General features: G+C 47.8%; 1 protein-coding gene across 7 annotated transcripts; it reads left to right on the top strand.

The window, feature by feature from the left end:
• Positions 1 to 50: 50 nt before the first annotated feature.
• LOXL3 (lysyl oxidase like 3) lies at positions 51 to 23203 on the top strand. 7 transcript variants are annotated; one of them, XM_066267465.1, is made up of 17 exons: positions 51 to 790; positions 2228 to 2610; positions 4227 to 4390; positions 4998 to 5212; positions 16672 to 16728; positions 17352 to 17411; positions 18771 to 18839; positions 19999 to 20224; positions 20449 to 20629; positions 20768 to 20922; positions 21155 to 21322; positions 21445 to 21607; positions 21798 to 22041; positions 22139 to 22254; positions 22339 to 22475; positions 22566 to 22677; positions 22860 to 23203. In XM_066267465.1, exons 2-17 carry the CDS (start codon positions 2298 to 2300, stop codon positions 22931 to 22933), a joined length of 2454 nt encoding a protein of 817 aa, XP_066123562.1. In that variant the 5' UTR covers positions 51 to 790; positions 2228 to 2297; the 3' UTR covers positions 22934 to 23203. The 7 variants fall into 7 exon arrangements, with proteins under 7 accessions (XP_066123562.1, XP_066123563.1, XP_066123561.1 ...); XM_066267466.1 differs by lacking the exon at positions 17352 to 17411 and having other exon boundaries at positions 51 to 2610; XM_066267464.1 differs by lacking the exon at positions 18771 to 18839 and having other exon boundaries at positions 51 to 2610; positions 19999 to 20215.
• The last annotated feature ends 279 nt before the right edge of the window (positions 23204 to 23482 follow it).

Below are 23482 nucleotides of genomic sequence, written 5' to 3'. Positions count from 1 at the left end.
AGTAGAGCAAGGAGGAAGGGGAGGAGGACCCCCAGATAAGCTGGACGGCGCACTCCCTCCAGGTCGCTACTCTATCCGCATCCCCCGGACTGGCACAAGTGGCTCCGCGAAGAGAACCCTCGCGGTTTCGGCCAGAGGGATCTGGGCTTGGGAGCTGCGTACAACGTCATATGCTCAACGTGACATAAGAGTGAAGGCTGTGACATCACCTGGAAAATACTGACGGGCACCTTGAGGAACCTGAGGGGCCACGTGGGCTCTCCTAGCCTCAGTTCCCCTGACCAGACCCGCCCCCAGTCTGGCTGTTTACTATCCATTGAGCCGAGGACGTGGAGGAGGGGCTGGGGACTGGAAGGCTTCCCGGAGCGCGGAGCGGGGCCTCAGCCTCCCGCCGCCACACGGGCCGCCGCCTGGGCCGGTCCGCTGCCCCGTGGCCTCTTGCGTGCCCACCTCCCTGACCGCAGCTGCCCGGCCTCCAACCCGAAGGATAAGAAAGCTTCATTGAGCCGGCTGGGAGGGGACGGGAGGGATGGGGGGAGGAGGAGGTAGGGCAACAGCGGCCAGCTAGCTCCACCAGGGAGGGAGGACCTAGAGGAGGGACCTGGCTTGGGAGGAATTCAGGGAGAAGGCGGAATGTGGGAGGGCTCAAGGGGACGTGGGAGGGACAAAAGGAGAGGGGGAAGGGGGGGTCCTGTCTCCCCTGGCCGAGCACTTTTTTTTGGAAGTCCTAGGACAGATCTTCAGGACCAGGACTCTTCTCCCAGCGTCTAGGGCCCCTGCTCAGCCAAAGGTAGGGGAGTCACGCTGCCGGCTCGAGGAAGGATGGTGGAGGGACCAGGGCAAAGGGGTGATGTGGGATAGAGTCGAGGGGAAGCCAACTAACTGAAGGTTCTATTGTCAAAGGAGAGTGAGACAAGAAGATTATAGAGAGGAGGCAGATATTGGCGGAAGGGGGGAGCTGCTGCAGGGTTTTCCAAATAGGGCAACTGTAAGTCCCCTAAGGCTAGGGACTCCTCTGTGAGGCCCAACCCCTGGACCCCCAAGCCAAAATGTCCCCAGAACAAAGCTGTCCTGTTGGGTTGTTTGAGTCTGGGGGAGCATGTTCCCCCTCACCCCTACCCTGCTGTAGAGGAGCTGTTCTCAGCCCCAGAAGAGGGAAGGCCTTCACTGAGAAGTTGAATGGTGCCCCAGCCCTCCGGTTGCCCGGTGACAGCAGTGGAGATGTTGGCAGGAGGCTTGGACAAGCCCCAATCCTCCCCACCTCAGCACCCAGCTTGAGGCCTGGCCCTCCTGGGCCCCTTCACCCTGTAGGACACGTGAGAGCCTGTGTGCCTGGTAGGGCATGCAGTGGTCTTTCCATGTACTCCAGTCTCTGCGTCTCTCTGCCTCAGAATCTGCCCAGATAGAACTCTGGGCTTGCCCTCCATTCATGGGACCCTAGATCTGAGGGTCTCCTAAGTCCCCCTTGCCTGCTCCTCTCCACAATCTGTAGCTGTCTGTCCTCTGTCTGAGTGGATGAATGGGGTCATCTGGGTCCCTCTGGCCTCTGCTTCTTGGCTCCTCTGTCTCTCTCCTCTTCACCTGTTGCGTGTCTCTGTCAGCCACTCCCCAACTCTGTGTGCTTGGCTCTCTCCCCATCACCTCTGTCCATCTTCAACATTCTCTCTCTCTCTCTCTCTCTCTCTCTCTCTCTCTCTCTCTCTCTGTCTTACTCTCTTGCTGCTGTCTCTCTTTTCATTCCCATAATTTCCCTTCCTCTCACATCCTGTCTGTCTGGGTCTTCCTCTTTGTGTCTCTTGCTCAGTCTCTCTTTATCTCACTATTCTTATCTCTTGGTCTCTAATCATTGTCTTTTGATCTCTGGGTCTCTATATTGAGAGTGCGGGTAGTGAAGATGATAATTGTAGAACTAGGGAAGGTCATTGTTACACATTAATAACTAATAGTGAGAATTTAACTCTACAAAAGGGAGGGGCAGCTTTATCACTCTCCCTTTCCTCTCCTCCCTCCTCCTCCTCCCCCTCTCCCCCCTCTCTCTTCTTCTTCTTTATTTCTCTCTCCCTCTCCCCAATCTGAATCTCTCAGTCTGCACCTCCTTAACTGTGTTTCAGGCCCTATTTAGTGTGTGTTTCTCTCTCACTGCCTTAGTCCCTGCCTTTCTTTCCGCCTGTCTCTCTGTCTCTGGTCTTACTAAGTATCTCTTTTTCTTTCATGATTTCTCTCTCAGAACTGGGCCAGGCTCAATCTCAGTTTCTCTCACACATACTCTCTCTGGGGCCACCCAGGCTTTCTCTGCCATGCGACCTGGCAGTGTCTGGTGGTGGAGCCCATGGAGGCTGCTGCTGTGCCTGCTGTGCAGCTTATGCCTGGGATCGCCATCCCCATCCACGGCCCCTGAGAAGAGGGCCGGGAGCCAGGGGCTGCGGTTCCGGCTGGCTGGCTTCCCCAGGAAGCCCTTCGAGGGCCGAGTGGAGATACAGCGAGCTGGTGAATGGGGCACCATCTGTGATGACGACTTCACGCTACAGGCAGCCCATGTCCTCTGCCGGGAGCTGGGCTTCACAGAAGCTACAGGCTGGACGCACAGCGCCAAATATGGCCCTGGAACAGGTGAGCACTGCTCCAGGTGTAGCCTAGGTAGTGCCTAAGTGCAGGGAGAGAGAATATCAAGATGGCAAAACCACAGGGACACAAACATTAAGAATAGCCAGTGTCAAGCAAACCCATGGGTGACAAACCAGCCAACATAGTCCCTTCTCAGAGTTGTGTGATTTTAGCTTAGTCAATGCCTTCTCTGAAGCCTCAGATGCCCCATGTGCACAAAAGACTAGATGATATCTAAGTTCCTTTCTGCTGAACAAAGTATGATTCTCCAAAGCCCTGCACTAGCACAGTGCTGATAAAGTGAACCCTGTACAGTTAACATACAGTTAGTTGCTCCCATGGGAAACTGAAAATAGGTAAATGATGCCTGATGTCCCAAAGCCAGACTGGATCACAGATACTGCAGCTGACAAAGTCACATTATAGGCCAGAGCTGAAACCAACAAGCTGGAACTGACTAGGGCAAGTATGAATGTGGGTAGTAGAAGCTTAGGAGCAATTCCAACTGAGGGCTGGGGGTGCTTGCACTAGATGAGCCCACAATGGGATTGACAGACAGAAGCTGGTGCAGTCTGCAGTTGATATCCCAATTCCCACTGGATAGACCACTTCTGGAATAAAGTGTCTCTTGTACATGTCACATTTTTAAAAAGATGGTAGAAAATAGAAATATTTTTAGAGGAGAGCTGCCCAGATGTAAAAGATTTGAAGCCAAGTTTCAAGGAGTAGCTGAAGAAACCAGGGCGTTTTGATATGCAAAGAAAAAAGACCTGGATAACAAACTACATGAAGCTGTCTTCAAACATGAGGACAGTCATGTGGCTGAGGGATTTTTTGGGTGGCATCAAAAGACTGAATCAAGCCTAGTAGGGGAAAGTCATACTCACAGGACTTTGTAATGGTTCTAACAGCCTGGTGAGGCATGAGGTAGGTGTCCCAGCAGAAGCTGGAGAAGCCCTGTTAGGATAAGCATCAGGGATCTTTGCACCAGTAGCTGAGAAAGACAACCCTTGAGGGCCCATCCAATTTTGAAAGGAAGTCTGTGACACTTCATTAAGGTCCAGACAGAGAGAACAAGGGGTAATGTGAAAGTACAGTGAGGACAGACACATGGGAGTCTCACAAATGACTCAAACTCCTAAGTCCCCATTGGCTGTGTAGTCTTAGGCACGTTACTTAACTTCTCTAAACCTCTGTTTCTTTATATAAAATGGTGATAATATGTTCTGGTAGCTCTGTTCTAAGAACGATCACACATGTACACCCCAGGGCAGAGTGCCTTGCGCACAATAGGTGCTTGGTTAATTGTAGTTATCATTGAGTGGGTAAGAACTGAGAAGAATTTCAATGTTGACTCTTGGATTTTTATTCACCATACAAAGTTCCCAAGTATCCCCAGATCATCATCAACCCTATGCCTCCTTTCCTATTCCCTCCAGGGTCCCCTGTCCGTTCCCCACCCATTATCTTACCAGAAAAAAAGGGATCATGGCCAAGTGTGAGGAAAATGGGATCATCCTGGCCAAATATGAGGCCTCCACGCTCACCCTCCCCATCTCCCCCATGACTCTCCCCATCCTACCTCTCCAAGCCTCTCTGTTCATTCATCTCTCCCTCCATAGGCCACATCTGGCTGGACAACCTGAACTGTCGTGGGACTGAGCAGAGTGTGACTGAATGTGCCTCCAGGGGCTGGGGGAACAGTGATTGTACCCATGATGAGGATGCTGGGGTCATTTGCAAGGACCAGCGTCTCCCTGGCTTCTCTGACTCCAATGTCATCGAGGTCTGCAGTTCACACACACATACACTGGCCATCCAGGATGGCCAGACAGAAAGGGCTGTGGGGTGTTAAATGTGGTCAGAAGAAATAATAGAAGGTAGGGGATTCCATATGCCCTATGGGATAATTTGGGCTGGTAGGAAGCTGGGGGCTGGGGTGGGTGGGGGCAAATGGTAGAGCTCCTAGATGCTATAAAGTCCAGATTTGTTTCAGCGTTAACAAACCTGGCAGTAACCTCTCCAACTTCATCCTTGGTCCACAGAACACCCTGTTTTATCTTGGAACATCTCCATTCTTAGTTTCCCCCCTCCTTCAGTGCCACTTCCTCTGTGGCAGACAGGTGTTCCTTCCTCAGCCTCCTCAGCACCCTTGGTCATTTCTCAGGGCACCTCACAGCGCATCCTTCCACTATTGTGGTTGTAGGAGAGTCAGCACCCTCACACCCTAGTCAGTACACCACCGACGCAGTATGACATCTCTCTCAGCCCTGTTTCAGCCCCTGCCCCCATTTGGGTCTGCAGGAAGCACAATCCATTGGGGTTCCTTAAGGGTGGCAGGACATGTGAAAGGTGCTACTAGGATTCCTTCCTCTGTTGTGGTCCATCCTCAGGTAGAGCATCACCTGCAAGTGGAGGAAGTGCGACTTCGACCAGCAGTTGGGCGGGGCAGGAGACCCCTGCCAGTGACTGAAGGACTGGTCGAAGTCAGGCTTCCCGATGGCTGGTTGAAAGTGTGTGACAAAGGCTGGAGCGCCCACAACAGCCACGTGGTCTGCGGGATGCTGGGCTTCCCCAGCGAAAAGAGGGTCAACACGGCTTTCTACAGGTGAAGGGTTGTAGGCGATGGCAGAGCAGACTTCGGTGGAGGGGTGCCTCTTAAAGAATGGGGTTGAGAGACCTCTAAGAGGGTGCAGGCACGGGGCGGGGGGCGGAGCTCTGGAATAGTGGGGGAAAGGGGAGGCCGTTGCTAGGATGGGGAGGTGAGAAATAGTGTGGGACCTTGAAGGGCTACCCCAAGCCGGTCTGCAAGGGGACCAGTTAGCTTCCTGCTTTCTTGTGTCCGAAGCCGGGGCGGGGCGAGTGGCTACGGGAGGAGCGTCGGTGCGGTGACGCCAGCGGTTGGCAGGCGGAGTCCCTGCCCCGGGCGCGCACCCGACCTCGAGGCCACGCCCAGCGGCCGCGCTCCCGCGAACCGTTAAGGTTACCGCGCCGGCGCGGCGGGGATCCCGGGTCTACATTAAGAGAAGGCGAGGACGCGCCCTGCCGAAGCGTGTGTGTGCAGCGCAGGGCAAGGCGCGCTGAGCCTGAGGATTATGACAAGGCCTGTGTTGCCCGCGGGGCGGTGTGTCCCCGCCCTAGGGCCAATCCCAAAGAGCCGGAGGGGGAGGGCGGCCCCTCCTGGGTCCAGGCCGCCCGCGGGACTCGTTTGTGAGTGCGCGGGCCCTTAGGCTTCCTCGGAATGTTTTCTAGAATATCCTTCGTCAGAGGCTTCGGGGGTTCTCTCCACCTGCCGGGGATTCCTGGTGTACGTACGAGCCAGCTTCCAGAATAAGAATCACACTGGTGACCGGCTCTTGTTTACACTAAAATCTCGCTTCCCTGGAGCATCTAGTTTAGTCATTTTGAGAAATTTGGAAATCTTTAGTCTCGCTATAATCTATTTTTGCAGTCTAAAAATGCTTATTTTACTAGCATTTCCTTATGTCAGTTTTGCAGAAAGACCTTTTGACATCTAGGTGACCTTCCACTGGGCACACTACTTCTGACGCGGTCTGACATACTCTGATCAGAAAAGGGAACAACGGAAATGCTCAACTTAGATTAAAGCATGCCTAGATTTTGCATTGCCTTACTGTTGGGGCAGCATCCCACTGTTCAGACTGGACTTGTAATCACCTGAAACCAATTCGAGTCTTTCCTTATCCTTGATTCTGATAGAGCAGCCTGTTTGAACCTAAATCTATGTTGAGTTTACTAGGTTTGCTGCATCATTTTAAAACCAGTATAAAAGCCATGATGATCCCATGAAAGTATCTTGAATTTTGACATTATTTTCCATGTGTCATCCCTCCCAGCCTCCTCTGGTAGACAGATATGATAGCTATGCCTTCTGATTTCATCAGATTGGCTGCTAAAATTGTTGAAATGTTTATGACTTTTCTTACGAAACTTTCCTCCAGGCCTTTAAATCATTAGTTGTAGAATATTTTTTCCACCCATTGGGAACAAAGTGAACACTGCAATTATGTAGCCAACATTTCACTATCTTATCCTGTAATGAAATCATGGGATATTTTCTTAGTCTTTGCTAAAATCCAGATACACTGTGTTCATAGCCATTCTCTAGTAATCATTCAAAAAAAATCATGGTGGTTTGACTGAGCTAATTTTTACTGAAAGCCTTGTAGGTCTCTAAAGATCACCATAATTTTTCCTCAATGTTCACAAACTTCCTATTTCATAACTTATTCTAGAATGTTACTTATCTGTAGGTTGAGGAATCCTTTTTCTTCTTTTTGAAAGTCAATACATTCTCCAACCTCCAGTCTTCCCTATACTTGCTTAGATTATCCTTGTCTTGCCTCTGAGACACATCTGAAAGTTCTTTCAGGCCCTGGTCAGTTGGCTCAGCAATAGAGCATAGGCCCTGCCTGTGGGTGTCCCCATTAAGATTCCCAGTCAGGGCTCACAGGAGAAGTGTCCATTTGGTTCTCCACCCCTCTCCCTTCTCTCTCTCTCTTTTCCTCCTGCAGCCATGACTCAAACAGTTTGAGTAAATTGCCCCAGGCACTGAGGATGGCTTCATGGCTTCTGCTTCACGCACTGAAATAGTTCATTGGCAAGCAATGGAGCAATGGCCCCAGATGGGCAGAGCATTGTCTGTATCTAGCTTGCTGGGTGGATCCTGGTTGCGGCACATATGGGAGTCTCTCTGCCTCCCTGCTTCTCACGAAAGAAAGAAAGAAGAGAAGGAAGAAAGAAAGAAAGAGAGAGAGAGAGAGAGGGAGGGAGGGAGGGAGGGAGGAAGGGGAAGGGGAAAGGGAAAGGGAAAGGAAGGAAAGGAAAGGAAGGGAGGGAGGGAGGGAGGGAAGAAAGTTCTTTCAGCCTCAAGAATATACTTTATCTGGTCTAGAGACACAACTGTTTTAAAACATCTATGTGCTTTGCTCCTCTATTATCTATCTTGGAGCTGTATTTCTTTCTCTGTGTTTGTTCTTTATCTTTCCTAATCCAAACACCAGGTTCTGAAAGCTGAGTCTGATTTAAACAGCAGATATTTGAAGGGAAGAAGATAGCATCAACAAAGGTGTAGAGATTTGTTCATTCAATATTTATTGAGTGCCTACTGTGTGTTAGGGACTAGCGATTCAAGAATGAACAAAACAGACAAAAAAAATCCCTGATCTCATGGACTAAAGAAGAATTGGAAAATGAGTAAAATTACAAAATGTAAGAATGGCAAAGAGAGTAATCATTGAAAATAAAACAGGACCCCTGGCCGGTTGGCTCAGTGGTAGAGCGTCGGCCTGGCGTGCAGGAGCCCCAGGTTCGATTCCCAGCCAGGGCACACAGGAGAAGCGCCCATCTGCCTCTCCATCCTTTCCCCTCTCCTTCCTCTATGTCTCTCTCTTCCCCTCCCGCAGCCAAGGCTCCACTGGAGCAAAGTTGACCCCGGCACTGAGGATGGCTCTATGGCCTCTGCCTCAGGTGCTAGAATGGCTCTGGTTGCAACGGAGCAAAGTCCCAGATGGGCAGAGCATTGCCCCCTGGTGGGCGTGCGGGGTGGATCCTGGTCGGGCACATGCAGGAGTCTGTCTGACTGCCTCCCCGTTTCCAACTTCAGAAAAATACAAAAAATAAATAAATAATAAAATAAAACAGGGAAGAGGTTAGGAAGTGGTAGTGGTATTGCAGTTTTAAACAGAGTGTTCATGGAGGCCTCTTTGAGAGGGCATCATTTGAAAAAAGATTTAAAGGAAATGAGGCACAAGCTATGCAGAAATCCAGACCAGCATTTTCAGGAACAGGGATCATAAATGAAAAAGTCCTGGGGAGTGTGTTGGGGGTGAGGACATTCTTGTCATGCTCTAGGAGGCCACAGGGGCTGGAGCTAAGTGAACAAGGAAGAAAATGGTAGATGTCATGTAGAAGAAGGTAGTGAAAAAATAGGGAACCATTTAGGGGACTTTCACTTTTACACTACGTGAGATAGATTTTGAGCAGAAGCGTGAAATCTTCCATTTTTAAAGATGTTTTTTCTGCTTTATTAATAATAGACTAGGAGCCTGACTGGCGGTGGTGCTTGGATAGAGTATCAACCTGGGGTGCTGAGTCTCAGATTTGAACCCCCAAGGCTTGAACACAGTCTCATCTGGCTTGAGTGCAGGCTCACCAGCTTGAGCGTGGGGTTGCCAGCTTGAGCGTGGGATCATAAATGTGACCCCATGTTTGCTGGCTTGAGCCCAAAGGTCACTGACTTGAGCCAAAGGCTGCTGGCTTGAGCAAGGGGTCACTGACTCAGCTGGAGTCCCCCAGTCAAGGCATGTATAAGAAAGCAATCAATGATCAACTAAGGTTCAACAACTACGAGTTGATGCCTATCACTTCTCTCCCTTCCTGTCTATCTGGCTTTCTCTCTATCTCTCTAAAAAAAAAAATCGACTGTGAGGGATGTGGTAGAATCAAAGGCAGGAAGATGAGTTAGGAAGTTACTGCCTCCTCAAAGTCAAGTAAAGAAAATGAGCCAGTGAACATGGTTAAAAATTATCAAATTCTGTGTATAGTTGAAGGTGGAGCCAATACGATTTGCTGAGGGATTCAATGTGGTGTGAGAGAAGGAGAGAAATTAAAATCATTCCAAGGTTTTTGGCCTAAGCTAAGTATGGAGCTAGCCTCATTTGATAAGACAGTGGATGGAGCATGTTTTGTGTAAGGACATAGGGAAGGGGGTGGCAGGGTAGGGATGGTGGGGAGGGCATATATATAACTTATCAGATGTGTTAAATATGAGATTCTTTAAGATATTGAAATGGTAAGGCTATGTAGGCAATTGGGTATATGACTCTAGAGTTCAGGTATAAAAGTATTTAAAATCCTAAAATTGGCCCTGGCCAAGTAGCTCAATTGGAGCATTGTCCCGATACACCAGGGTAATGGGATTCATTCCCAGTCAGGGCACATATCAACCAATGGATGCACAACTAAATGGAACAGAAGATTGATAATTCTCCCTCCATCTCTCTTCTCTCTCAAAGTCAGTAAATAAAAATTTAAAAATAAAATAAAATACTAAACTGGACAACATCACCAAGGGAGAGAGTGTAAAAAAAAAAAAAGAGGTCCAAGGCCTCAATCTTGGGAAGTTTAAACATATGAAGTCAGGAAGATAAGGTGAAAGGCAAACAGTGAGGTGAGCAGAAAAAAACAAAACAACTGGATAAGTATAATGACCTTTGGAAGCCAGGTAAAGTGCTTCAAGGAAGGAAGAGTGACCAGCTGAGTCAGTGCTGCTGATGGGTCTAAAAACATAAGGACTGACAAGCAAACACCAAATTTAGTGATGTGAAAGTCGTTGATCCCAACAGAGATGATGATGAACAGGATACATTTGGTAAGACAGTTTACTACAATAGAGAGTTTATAGTAGAAGAGCTGAATGAATAATATAAGGCCAGAAAAATAGAACACTTATGCCAGATTGCAGAGTTTGGCTTTATCTTATGGAAAAATTTAAAATAAAATGGGACAGTGATAAAAATAAGGCCAGTGGGATATTTTTGGAGTATATACGTCTTTATAAAATAAATCAAAAGCTCAATAAACATAAGGCCAGTGGTTCTTAAAGTTTACCTGATGAGTTGGAAGAGGAGTGAATTGGATGATGAGGTTCTAGGTGCAAAAAGACAAGTTAGGAGTTTTTATAAAAATGAAGCTTATTCGGAGGGTGACAACAAGCAGGGAGGGGAATGGACAGATGTAGGATGACTGATAGAATATAAAAAATAAGAGCAGAGATACCTAAAATGATTCTGAAGCTGCTCGAAAAAAGATTGGTGTCATCAGCATTCTTTAGGCTTCAAGTTAATATAAAATAGCTTTAGCCTGACCAGGCGGTGGTACAGTGGATAGAGCGTTGGACTGGGATGCAGAGGAGCCAAGTTCAAAACCCCGAGGTTGCTGGCTTGAGCACAGGCTCATCTAGCTTGAGTATGGGCTCACCAACTTGAGTGTGGGATCGCTAGCTTGAGCATGGGATTATTGACATGACCCCATGGTCACTGGCTTGAGCCCAAAGGTTGTTGGCTTGAAGCCCAAGGTCACTGTCTTGAACCCAAGGTCGCTGGCTTTAGCAATGGGTAACTAGCTCTGCTGGAGCCTCTCAATCAAGGCACATATGAGAAAGCAATCAATGAACAACTAAGGAGCTGCAGCGAAGAATGATGCTTCTCATTTCTCTCCCTTCCTGTCTGTCTGTCCCTGTCCCTCTCTCTGTCTCTCTGTCACCAAAAATATAGATAGATAGATAGATAAATAGATAGATATAGATATAGTTAGATAGATATAGATATATATTTGTTAAATAGCTTTGGAAGTGGGCCATCCTTGAGAAGCTTGAGTTTCAGGAATTGTTCCTAGGCATGCACAGAAAGGTAATTTTCAGAGATCAGGAATATTTGTGTGTGTATTGGACTCTCTTACTGAGTCTGGGATGAAAGCTGGAGAATGAGATATACTAAGTACAGAGGTAATTCTTTTTTTTTTTTTACAGGGACAGAGAGAGAGTCAGAGAGAGAGAGACAGGGACAGACAGACAGGAACGGAGAGATGAGAAGCATCAATCATTAGTTTTTTGTTGCACGTTGCAACACCTTAGTTGTTCATTGATTGCTTTCTCATATGTGCCTTGACCGCGGGCCTTCAGCAGACTGAGTAACCCCTTGCTTGAGCCAGCGACCTTGGGTCCAAGCTGATGAGCTTTTGCTCAAACCAGATGAGCCTGCGCTCAAGCTGGTGACCTTGGGGTCTCGAACCTGGGTCCTTCCGCATCCCAGTCTGACGCTCTATCCACTGCGCCACCTCCTGGTCAGGCTGGAGGTAATTCTTAGTAGAGAAAGAGATTATTGGACTCTTGGGAGATGCTGATATAGATCTTCTTTCACAGGTAAAGCCAGACAGGAGGCATTCTCATAGGTAATACAATTATAAAAGGCAAGATATTTATAAACAACTTTGCCTTTCTCAAGAAAAGAAGATCTGCTTGACCAAGTGGTGGCGCAGTGGATAGAGCATCGGACTGGGATGAGGAAGACCCAGATTCAAGACCCCGAGGTCGCCAGTTTGAGCATGGGCTCATCTGGTTTGAGCAAAAATTCACCAGCTTGGACCCAAGGTCGCTGGCTCAAGCAAGGGGTTGCTCGGTCTGCTGAAGGCCCATGGTCAAGGCACATATGAGAAAGCAATCAATGAATAACTAAGGTGTCGCAATGCGCAACGAAAAACTAATGATTAATGCTTCTCATCTCTCCGTTCCTGTCTGTCTGTCCCTGTCTATCCCTCACTCTGACTCTCTCTCTGTCTCTGTAAAATAAATAAATATATATATTAATTAATTTTAAAAAAAGAAAAGAAGATGTATCTGCTAGGTTTTAGTAGAAGTCGGTGAGATTTGAGGAATGGGACAAACAATATGATGTATCTATCATTTTAAAACTTGATTTGGTAATTCTGCCCTACAACACATGAACATTATAGAATTTTAGAAGAGGAAAAGAATGTACAGATTATTAAACTATTTACCTACTGCCCTTTCACAGGCAAAGAAATTGACCTTCTAGGAGCTTAAATGAAAAGCACTGTGCAAGGTTCTGAAAGCACAGAGGTAGCAAGAGTTAATTAGGCACAAGATCATAGACGATGTTATAGGCTATGTTAAGGATTTGGGTCTTTGTGGTAAACGTAATGGGAAAGCATTAAATTGTCTAAATGAGGAGAACTATAAGAGGACATGATAAGGTTGTGGTTCCAACAGATCACTTTGACCATCTCTGAGAATGGTTTGCCAAAGAGCAAGACTGGATGGATTAGAGAGGTATTTAGGAAGCAAAATTGACAAGACTTGGTTATGGGTTGACTTTAGGAACCAAAGAAGAGAGAAGTACTAAGGTTGACTCCTAGTTTCTGGAGTGGATTTTGCTGAAAGAAATTTTTTTTTTTAATTTTTTAGACCTACATTACATTTTAGATAACTTTAAGCTACCTAAGTAGAAACATCAAGAAGACAATGGATTATACAAGGTTATGTGTCAATGAGAACATACAGAGAGGGTATGGAACAAGAAAAGAATGCCTTAGAGTAGTGATTTTCAACCAGTATGCCACAAAATATTTTAAAACACGCAATACCTGACTATTTAGTCAGGGGCACTGATCCCTTTTCCCTTAGATTGTCAAATAAAAAATTACAACAGCCAACACAGCAATACCCATCAGATATGAACAAATCAAAATTATACTTTTTTTTTGTCAGATAGGCAAAAAACAAAAAACATCTTTTGGTGTGCAACAGAATTTTAGTAATTAATTTATATGTGCCATGAGATAAAAAAAAAAAAAAAAGAAGGGTTGAAAATCAGCACCTTAAAGCTCCAAAAATTTAAGTGATTAGATAGAGGAGGAGCCTGCAAAAAAGACCAAGGAAAAGCAACTGGAATGAAGAGAATTAGAAATCTAACCAGGCTAGTGGTGCTCTGACAGCTAAGGAGTCAGAGAGTCCCATGCTGCCAAGAGTTCAATAAGATGAAGGAGACAATGTCTACTAGAATTATTATTGCAGAGTGATGGATGGGGAAAACCAGAAAGGAGAGGTTAAGGAATGAGTGGGAAGAGAGAATATATTGATAGTGAGTATCGACAACTCATGATAAATTTTTCTTTGAAGAGGAGGAGAGATGTAGGATAGAGGGTGTGTGTGTGTGTGTTTGTGTGTGTGTGTGTGTGTGTTTGTGTGTGTGTGTGCGCACGCGCGCAGGTGCGCGCACAGGAGAGAGCTGGACATGTTTAAAAGGATTCAGTTGAGAAGGAGAGGTTGTGTGCAACTTCTCAACTGAAAAGGAGAGAAAGAATTTAGAAACATTTGGGGGGAGCCACCATAGAGAAGAGAGGTAGTTGGAATGAGAAGAGGATGTATGTGTAGGTAGATTTTTTATTTGATGGTTGAAAAAACAAATAATATGAGAAAACAAGCACACTTGTGAATAAAGAAATGTAAATCGGCCTGGCCGGTTGGCTCAGTGGTAGAGCGTTGGCCTGGTGTGCGGAAGTCCCGGGTTCGATTCCCGGCCAGGACACACAGGAGAGGCACCCATCTGCTTCTCCACCCCTCCCCCTCTCCTTCCTCTCTGTCTCTCTCTTCCCCTCCCGCAGCGAGGCTCCATTGGAGCAAAAGATGGCCCGGGGCGCTGGGGATGGCTCCTTGGCCTCTGCCCCAGGCACTGGGGTTGGCTCCTTGGCCTCTGCCCCAGGCTCTGGTCGCGACAGAGCGACGCCCCAGATGGGCAGAGAGCATCGCCCCCTGGTGGGCATGCCGGGTGGATCCCAATCTGGCACATGCGGGAGTCTGTCTGACTGCCTCCCCGTTTCCAGCTTCAGAAAAATACCAAAAAAAAAAAAAAGAAATGTAAATCAAGACAAATATCAGTACTGGTCCTACATAAATACCAGGTCACTAATAATACCTAAATTCTACCTTAAAATATTTATAATTATGTATGCCATATAATATGTACCAGGTGTCCCCAAACTACCGCCCACGGGTCGCATGGGGCCCCCGCCGCATTTCCAGAAGGGGCACCTCTTTCATTGGTGGTCAGTGAGAGGAGCACTGTATGTGGTGGCCCTCCAACAGTCTGAGGGACAGTGAACTGGCCCCCTGTGTAAAAAGTTTGGGGACCCCGATACTGTAAAAAATCTTATAAGGTTCTTAAGTACCTGGAGAAGAGGTGCAGTAGTACCCCCTTATTCATGATTTTGCTTTGATTCTCATAGTTTCAGTTACCTGCTGTCAACCATGTTCCAAAAATATTAAATAAAAAATTCAGAAATAAACAGTTCATAAGTTCTAAATTGTTTGCCATATTGAGTAGTGTGATGAAATCTCATGCCATCCACTCTGTCCCACGAGGGACACAAATCATCCCTCTCTCCAGCATAACCACAGTATGTGTACCTCCTGCCTGTGAGTCTCTTAGTAGCCATCTAAGTTATCACATCCACTGTTGCAGTATCACAGGACTTTTATTCAAGTTACCCTTTCTTTAATAATGCCGCAAAGCCATTTACATAATTTGTATTATAGTATATTGTTATAACTGTTCTATTTTATTAATAGTTATTATTGTTAATCTCTTACTGTACCTAATTTAGAAATTAAACTTTATCACAGATATATATGTGTAGGAAAAAACATAGTATGCATAGAGTATGGTACTACCCATAGTTTCAGCCATGCACTGGGGATCTTGGAATGAATCATCCATGGATAAGGGAAAACTATTGTACTTCTAAATTTCTAGATACTACATATTTCTGAGTACGACTCTGGAGATCAAGATGATCTCTCTGGGTTACTGGCAGAAGGAAGTGCCAAGTATATTTTATTTTAGACATGTCTGAGAAAAAGGTATTTGGAGAAAAGGTTTCATACTATACTTACATGATGAAAGGCTCTAAATTCTTAGTAATGTCTCAGGAAAGGGACTTGAGAGCTACTGTAGACTCTTGGCTAGCAATGTTGGATATATTGAAAGTTTTGGTATAAAGACTAAGTACATCCTCAGAAAGAAGCCAGGGAAGGAAATACCCGAAAGCTTCAACCCTGCTTAGGAGCTATATATTAAAATCTTAGTGCCTCTGCACATCTTATAATATATCCAAATATGCGTTCTCAAGAGAAACAGCAGAAAATGTTCAAAGAAATGATAACAGGGAATTTTAAAATTTATAAGAACACCCAGGCCAAGTAGTTCAGTTAGTTGGAGCTGAACACCAGGGTTGTAGGTTTGATCCCTAGTCAAGGCACAGACAGGAGTCAACCAATGAGTGCATAAATGGGTAGAGCAACAAATTGATGTTTCCCTCTCTCTCCCATCCTCTCTGAAATTCAATAAATATTTTTTAAAAGATTTTGTTTATTGAATTTAGAGAAAGGGGAGGGAGGGGGTAGGAGCAGGAAGCATTAGTTCATAGTAGTTGCTTCTTGTATGCGCCTTGACCAGGCAAGCCTGGGGTTTCAAACCAGTGACCTCAGCATTCCAGGTCAACACTTTATCCGCTGCACCATCACAGGTCAGGCAATAAATAATTTTTTAAAGATATTAACGGCAGGAGGTTGGGACATATGGAAGAGAAAGGAATGCAATCTCTTTAAAAATATATAAATAAATAAAATGTATAAGAACAAACAAATAGGGCTTGCATTTATTCACACATAGTTGAACAGGACAAAAGGCAGCAAAATTACAGTCTTTGAAATCAAAGGGAAAATGAATGGAAAAACAGATCTAGTTTCCAGACATCAAACTTAAGGCAATCTCTTAAAAATAAAATAGGTCAAATATTTAAGCCAATTAAAAACACATTTCCCTGAGAATAGTTTGGAGATGAGCTCAGTTTGTGAATGACTAAAGCATATGAGATTTAACTTGGACAGAAAAGGTGCTGTCATCCTAAGCAGCCTGGCCTAGTATTCCCCTGTCAAATCAAGTTGATGTCCTTAGATATTCCTACCTTGGGCCTGGTTCACTAGCCTCAGGCCTGGACATGCCAGAAGCTAGAAGCATGCAAGAGTAAAAAGACAATCTGCGTCCGAAGACATGACCAGGCCAGTTTTCTCCTCACCTGGTCAGTCTGGCAAACCTAACAATCCTAACACCCTTCTACTTGCATTCTTTCTCTTAGGCCTCCCTTTAGGTTTAGATCAGTTTTAATATTGACCCAAGAGTCCTATCCCCCATCTACCTTAGCCTAATTTCTGTGGATCCTGGTATAGGGGCCCTATCAGTCCTGAATCCATGTCCTTCACTGCTGTTCACCACCTGGTCATGTGCTTAGGAGGCCAAACAACTGTGGAGGGTGGAGCCTTGAAAGTATCTGATGTTATTATAACATCCTGCCACCAGGAACCCTTTGATTCTTGGAAAAGAAACCTTGCCCCTGGTCCCAGCTGCACTAGCCTTTTCCACTTGGTTCTAGATTGATCCTGACTCTGCTATTGTCTTATCCTCACAGAAAGTTGAGGAAGCGAGCGGCCAAAGCCTCGGCCCGACGCCCCAAGCCCCTTGGAAGGTAATGGGGCAAGAGCCCCGGGACCTCCTGCACACCGTGTGGCCCCAGGAGGTGGATGGATGGAAGGCAGCCTATCCATGTCCATCCCAAAACCCAAGCTAATGAATTAAGGATATAACGAAAATGGCCATTCCAGGGGGGGAGGGGGAGGGGAGGCAGGCATGTGAATGGGCGAGCTTTAATCTTAGGGAGCACAAGGAGGAATGATGTAGGAATGGCTGAGAAAAGGCCACCTAATCTTTATATTTCCCCCAAATAGCTTGGACTCCAGCCTGAGCCACCTGCATGCTTCCTACCCTTCCCCCAGTTTTCACCTCCCTTCATTCACCCACATTCCCATTCTCCTGCCTTAACTTTCCTCTTAGCTTCTCCCCACCCCCACCTGGACTGACATAACGAGATTTCTCATCACTGTTGCTGAATCCAGAGAACAGCATGAGATCCTAAAATACAGTTCAGTGGTATGCAGCAGTCAGTGTACATGGCACATTGGGCCACCTTCACTTGACCCCTTTTCACACTCTGCATAAGGGATCCTTCCCAGAAACAAAAAAATCACCCTATGCCTTTCCTGGGCCATGTCCTAACCACTACTTCCAGTAACTTCTTTCTCCTTTTTTCAGACCAATCACCAAACATAAAGTCAAACCCAAACCCCGAGTAGGCTGGGGGCCAATCAAGAGGTAAATAAAGTTCAGGCTGGGTGGACAGGAGAGGGAGCACCTGGTGCTGAGGCCCGGGATTGGTCTGGAAGGGGTCCAATAGAGCCCTTCACCAAGAGGTGGAGGAGCACCAGGAGCCGTTACAGGCCACCTTCCAGATTCACTGAAATGTAAAGTAAGGCTTGCCCTTATGTTGGTCTCTGGGGAATTATGCTTTTCATGGGATTTTTGCAACTCTCTATAGGAGTTCACGCACTGACTACCTTGGTTCCACATGCCCATTTATCATCCCCTGATAAGTTCTAGTAGAAACACTGGCACTTTTGTCCTTCAGACACCTTGCTTGCCTCTCTCCTAAGAAGTTGTTTTTCTGAAGGATCAGTGTTCCCATTTTACCTTTATTTGATTAATTTTTTAAATAAGTGCTACTGGCTTGACTGGTGGTAGCACAGTGGATAGAGCATCAACCTGGGATGTTGAAGTCCCAGATTTGAAACCCCAAGGTGGCCAGCTTGAGCACAGGCTCACCAGCTTGAGCACAGGATCATCGACATGATCCCATGGTAGCTTGATCCCAAAGGTCACTGGCTTGAAGCTTAAGGTCGCTGGCTTGAGCCCAAGGTTGCTGGTTTGAGCAAGGGGTCACTGGCTCAGCTGGAGCCCCCTGGTCAAGGCAGGTATGAGAAGCAATCAGTGAACAATTCAAGTGCCACAACTACGAGTTGATGCTTATCTCTCTCCCTTCTTGCCTCTCTCTCTCTCTCTCATCTCTCTCTCTTTTTGTTAAAATAAATAAATAAAAATAAGTGCTACTGGCCTGGAGGTAAGACCCAGTGTCCCCTCTGAAAACTTTACCAGAGATGGGATCCTCTCTGGCCCCACTGGTACAATTAGGCTCCCAGTTCCATAAATTTCCTCCTTGATTTCTTCTCAGAGAACACAAAGAAGCGGATAATTTCCAACCTTTCCAACCTCTGATTACATCTTACTAGGCTTCCAAAGGCCATTTGCACACGTAAAGTCTCCCTGATAACTTCTTCAGCAGTGACTGAGGTATAGAGAATTCATCCCTTTCTGTTGTCCCCTCCTCTCTTCAGTGCATTCTGAAATCACCCACTCATCTCCTAGCTTATCACCCACTTATTCTCTAGCTCCTCCCTCTGGTGGCTTTAAAGGACCATGAAATTTGGGTGTGTTCTTGTAGTCCCTTTTAGCTTAGGGTCATCTTTGCCCGACATGGCCATACTCTAGCCTTCCCTGACCCCCACATTAAAATGCACGTTGCCATTTTTACTTTGTTAGCTGTGGGGAAAGGGGAGGCGGGAGTTCAGAAGACAGATGTCTTTTTTCTGTGATGGCCTTTCTGACTTTTATTTTCAGCCAAACAGGACTTTGGAGAGTACCTGATCTCTTTGAGCTTCAGAATCCGCTTATCCTGAGCTTCCAAAGGTATTCTGTCAAGTGTCGAGGCTTCCTTTGTCTGCTGTGTTTATAAACGTTTCCTCGTTTCTGTGTCCTCCTAGCCAATATCTTCAGTCGTCATGTTCCTTCCTTCCTCTGACATCAAAGTGATGAGGCACATTACTGCAATAATTCACTGTCAGTCCAGCTTCACAGGCCCACTCTACCAATACTAGGCCTCAGCTGGTTCCTTTCCCCTCTGGGCTCGGTCCACTGTCCTGGGAAGAATACCCTACTCTAGCACATGTCTCGCTATTATCTCTCATTCCATTGGGGTAACAAATCCCCTCATTCTCTCAAGCATCTCTCTGCAGTGATTCTAAATTTTAACATCTCTAGTTTGGCCCCATTTTCCTTATCAGGTGGCCATGAAACATTCTTTCTGTTATGTTTAAATTGCAGAAGCACAGACTGCCTCATTAAAGGCTACAGCTCTGCTCAGATCTTGGGATTCTTTAGCATTGTTGTTCATATTCGCACTTCTTCTCTGGCCCTGTGGTCCCTCTCACTTTTGTGTCTTGCATTCATACATCACCATCCCTACGTATGCCAGCCCCAGTCTTTCATGTGTCCACCACCTGGTCTGTTCTTCCTGTAACAGCTTGTCATACTCTAACCTGGAAGTCCCTCTGGCTTCTAAGGCACCATTTAGACCCAAGACTTACTCATTTGCATCCTGACTTATTCAGTTATTTCAGTGTGAGCACAGTAGAGGATCTGCCCACTCTGGCTGTTCAGGATTCCTACTCATGTCGGCCGCCCCCTGCCCACCTCTTCCCACTGGACAGTCCTAGCTTCCTGTTCTCTTTGCACAGCAGCTTCAGCTTTGGCCTCTGTCAGGTCCTCCAAATGAAACCATTTGGAACAAGGTTTCTGTCAGGCAAGTCAAGACCAACCACCTTTCCATGGGGTTCTTCTACTGCAGAAGGTCCTCAAAGACCCAGCAATCTGGGTAACTTAGGCTCCTTCGGCCTGGAAACTCACCATTTCCCTTGTCTCTGGAGGGCAGCATAGCAGAGAAAAGGAGAAGAGGGATAAAGTGGTCGTGGAGAGCTAGGTGATGATGGAGGCATGGAATGGGAGGAGAGTTGTGAGCGGAGACAGCAGCACTGTTTCACTCTACTGCTCCCAACTCCTGTCCCTCCAGGCTGCTGGCCCAGCGGCAGCAACACTCCTTTGGTCTGCATGGGGTGGCGTGCGTGGGTACGGAGGCCCACCTCTCCCTCTGCTCCTTCGAGTTCTATCGTGCCAATGACACCACCAGGTGCCCTGGGGGTGCCCCTGCGGTGGTGAGCTGTGTGCCAGGTCCTCTCTACGCAGCATCCAGTGTCCAGAAGAAGCAACAGTCGAAACCTCAGGGGGAGGTGTGTGAGGTAGTGACTATGACCTTGCCCACCCCAGGTGGAGAACTCCCTAGCCTGACCACCCCTAAGCACAGCCCTAACCTTTAAGGACAGAGAGGAACCTTCCAGTGGGTGGGCCACAGACCTGAGACCCCACTCCTATCCCTTCTACCATTCATCTCCAGGTCTGCTCAACCCTCCCTGTTCTGATATTCCCATTCACTGCCACTTGGCTGTCTCTCTCTTCTCTACAGGCCCGAGTGCGTCTGAAGGGTGGAGCCCACCCTGGCGAGGGCCGGGTGGAAGTTCTGAAGGCTGGAACATGGGGTACCGTCTGTGACCGCAAGTGGGATCTACAGGCAGCCACGGTGGTGTGTCGGGAGCTGGGCTTCGGGAGTGCTCGAGAGGCTCTGAGTGGTGGCCGCATGGGACAGGGTGAGGGGGATGCAGATGGGAGGGATGGGGAAAGAAGAGGTACACACTCCTGGGGGAATATAATCCTTGGGAAGGAGACTCCTGGACAGACAACAAAGGTCCAGTTACAGCCTCCTGATCTTTGGCCTTTGACCCTAGGCATGGGTGCCATCCACATGAGTGAAGTTCGATGCTCTGGACAGGAACCCTCCCTCTGGAAGTGTCCCCACAAGAACATCACAGCTGAGGACTGTTCCCATGGCCAGGATGCTGGAGTCCGATGCAATCTGCCCTACACTGGGGTAGAGACCAGGGTCAGTCATACTTCCCACCTTGGTTCAGGGTCTTGTGTCCTATCCGGTCCTTGTCATGCTCTGAATGGGATGACCCCCAGACCACAACCCTAGGTCCCTGCAATCCTGCAGCTCCCACCTGAGACCACTGCTCGCTCTTTATGTGCCTCTGAATCCTCCTTTAACCACCTGCCTACTATAGACTCCCACTGTCCCAACCTGTTTTCCCAGCTCTTCCATTCTGTCACTACAGATCCGACTCAGTGGGGGCCGCAGCAGACATGAAGGGCGAGTTGAGCTACAAATAGGGGGACCTGGGCCCCTTCGCTGGGGCCTCATCTGTGGGGATGACTGGGGGACACTAGAAGCCATGGTGGCCTGTAGGCAACTCGGACTGGGCTATGCCAACCATGGCCTACAGGTGAGAGGAACCAAGGCTGTTGCCTCTGAAGCATGGTTGGGGCAGAGGACTGTGGAAATGAGTCCTTTGGCCCAGGAGGCTGGATGGTAGGGCCTCACAGAAACACTTACATGTGTCTCCAGGAGACCTGGTACTGGGACTCAGGGAATGTAACAGAGGTGGTGATGAGTGGAGTGCACTGCACAGGGACTGAGCTATCCCTGGACCAGTGTTCTCATCACGGCACCCAAATCGCCTGCAAGAGGAAAGAAACCCGTTTCACTGCTGGAGTCATCTGCTCCGAGAGTGAGTGGAGAGGCCACCAGGGAAGGGAGGTTCTGGGCCACCCCTCTCAGAGAGAGGGCTATAATCTGGAGGGGTGCTCCTCTGTGGAAAACCACTCAACACACTCTACAGGGGAAGGGGTGAAAGCACCCCCACCTGTCCCCACCCTTCGGCAGTGACTTCTAACACTCCCCTTCCTTCCTGGGTACAGCCGCATCAGATCTGCTATTGCACGCGGCATTGGTGCAGGAGACCGCCTACATCGAGGACCGGCCCCTGCACATGCTGTACTGTGCTGCAGAGGAGAACTGTCTGGCCCACTCAGCACGCTCAGCCAACTGGCCTTATGGCCACCGCCGTCTACTCCGATTCTCCTCCCAGATTCACAACCTGGGACGAGCTGACTTCAGGCCCAAGGCTGGGCGCCACTCCTGGGTGTGGCATGAGTGTCATGGGTGAGAGTTACAGAGAAGTGCAAGGCTACTGGTTATAGGGTGAGCCTGCTGGAGGCAGGGAAGCAAACAAAGGTTCCCTTGTCTCTTGTCCCCACAGGCATTACCACAGTATGGACATCTTCACTCACTATGATATCCTGACCCCCAATGGCACCAAGGTGGCTGAAGGCCATAAAGCTAGTTTTTGTCTAGAAGACACCGAGTGTCAGGAGGGTGAGTTGGGGCCTAGAATGGACTACAATATCTCCATCACACAACCTTGCCTCACACTGACATATGTCACGCCAATCCCTCCAGATGTCTCCAAGAGGTATGAGTGTGCCAACTTTGGAGAACAGGGCATCACCGTGGGTTGCTGGGATCTCTACCGACATGACATTGACTGTCAGTGGATTGACATCACAGATGTGAAACCAGGAAACTACATTCTGCAGGTGCCTGGAGCCTGAGATTTCCAGCTGACAAGTGGGAGGAGTGTTTATTCAAGACACCTTTAAATTATATTGCCTTTCTCCCACTCACAGGTGGTCATCAACCCCAATTTTGAAGTAGCAGAAAGTGACTTTACCAACAATGCAATGAAATGTAACTGCAAATATGATGGACACCGCATCTGGGTGCACAACTGCCACATTGGTATTTGGTGGGAAGAGCAGCCCAGCAAGACTGGGGAATGGGAGGGAAAGGCCTTCATTCTCTTCTCCCCAAGTTGTTTCTGTCTTCCCACTCATCTCTGGACCTGCTAGCCTCTCCATTTCCACCCACCCTTCCCCACAATGGGTCTGTTTTCCTGCCCAAACCACCTATTCACCTTACAGGTGATGCCTTCAGTGAAGAGGCCAATAAGAGGTTTGAGCGCTACCCTGGCCAGACCAGCAATCAGATCATCTAAGGTGCCAATACCCACCTCCTCAAACCACCACTGGCCCCCAATGGCAGGGGTCTGAGGCTGCCATTACCTCAGGAGCTTACCAAGGAACCCCTGATTTCAGCAGGCCCATCACACTGACCCAGCATGCACTATGGATGTGGAACTGTCAAGCAGAAGTTATCACCCTCCTTCCTAGGCCAGCTGTCAGGATCTGTGGCCAAGCATTGGGAATCCTGGCTCCCAGGCCCAGCACTGAGCTGAGCTTGCTGCAAAGAGCAGCACCTGAACAACAGACAGCAACAGCTCATTTTCTTGAATACAGAGGTCAGGATGGTCAGCTCCAGTATATTCCCTCAGTTTGGGGGACTACAGCTTTACCTCTAGCATTTTGTGGGGGGAAATCAGTGCCCCCCTTTTTTTACTATAACGTGTTGCTAGGTATAATTTTATTTTATATAAAAAGTGTTTTTGTGATTCCTCAGAACCCAGGGATTGGTGCTGGTGGTTAGAGGAACCTGCCCCCCCACTGGTTCATTTAATCTTCTGTCCAGGTGTCCTCAGAGCCTAGAC

The sequence above is a fragment of the Saccopteryx bilineata genome, chromosome 3 (assembly GCF_036850765.1).
Source record: "Saccopteryx bilineata isolate mSacBil1 chromosome 3, mSacBil1_pri_phased_curated, whole genome shotgun sequence".
NCBI lineage: Eukaryota > Metazoa > Chordata > Mammalia > Chiroptera > Emballonuridae > Saccopteryx > Saccopteryx bilineata.
This window is presented reverse-complemented; position numbering and strand designations above follow the sequence as displayed.

Bases quoted from the DNA above. Each gene is read 5' to 3' on its own strand.
- LOXL3 (XM_066267465.1), top strand. From the start codon at position 2,298: ATGCGACCTGGCAGTGTCTGGTGGTGGAGCCCATGGAGGCTGCTGCTG. The intron at 2,611-4,226 runs GTGAGCACTGCT...CTCCCTCCATAG, and splicing joins CAAATATGGCCCTGGAACAG to GCCACATCTGGCTGGACAAC. The intron at 20,225-20,448 runs GTAGTGACTATG...TCTTCTCTACAG, and splicing joins CTCAGGGGGAGGTGTGTGAG to GCCCGAGTGCGTCTGAAGGG.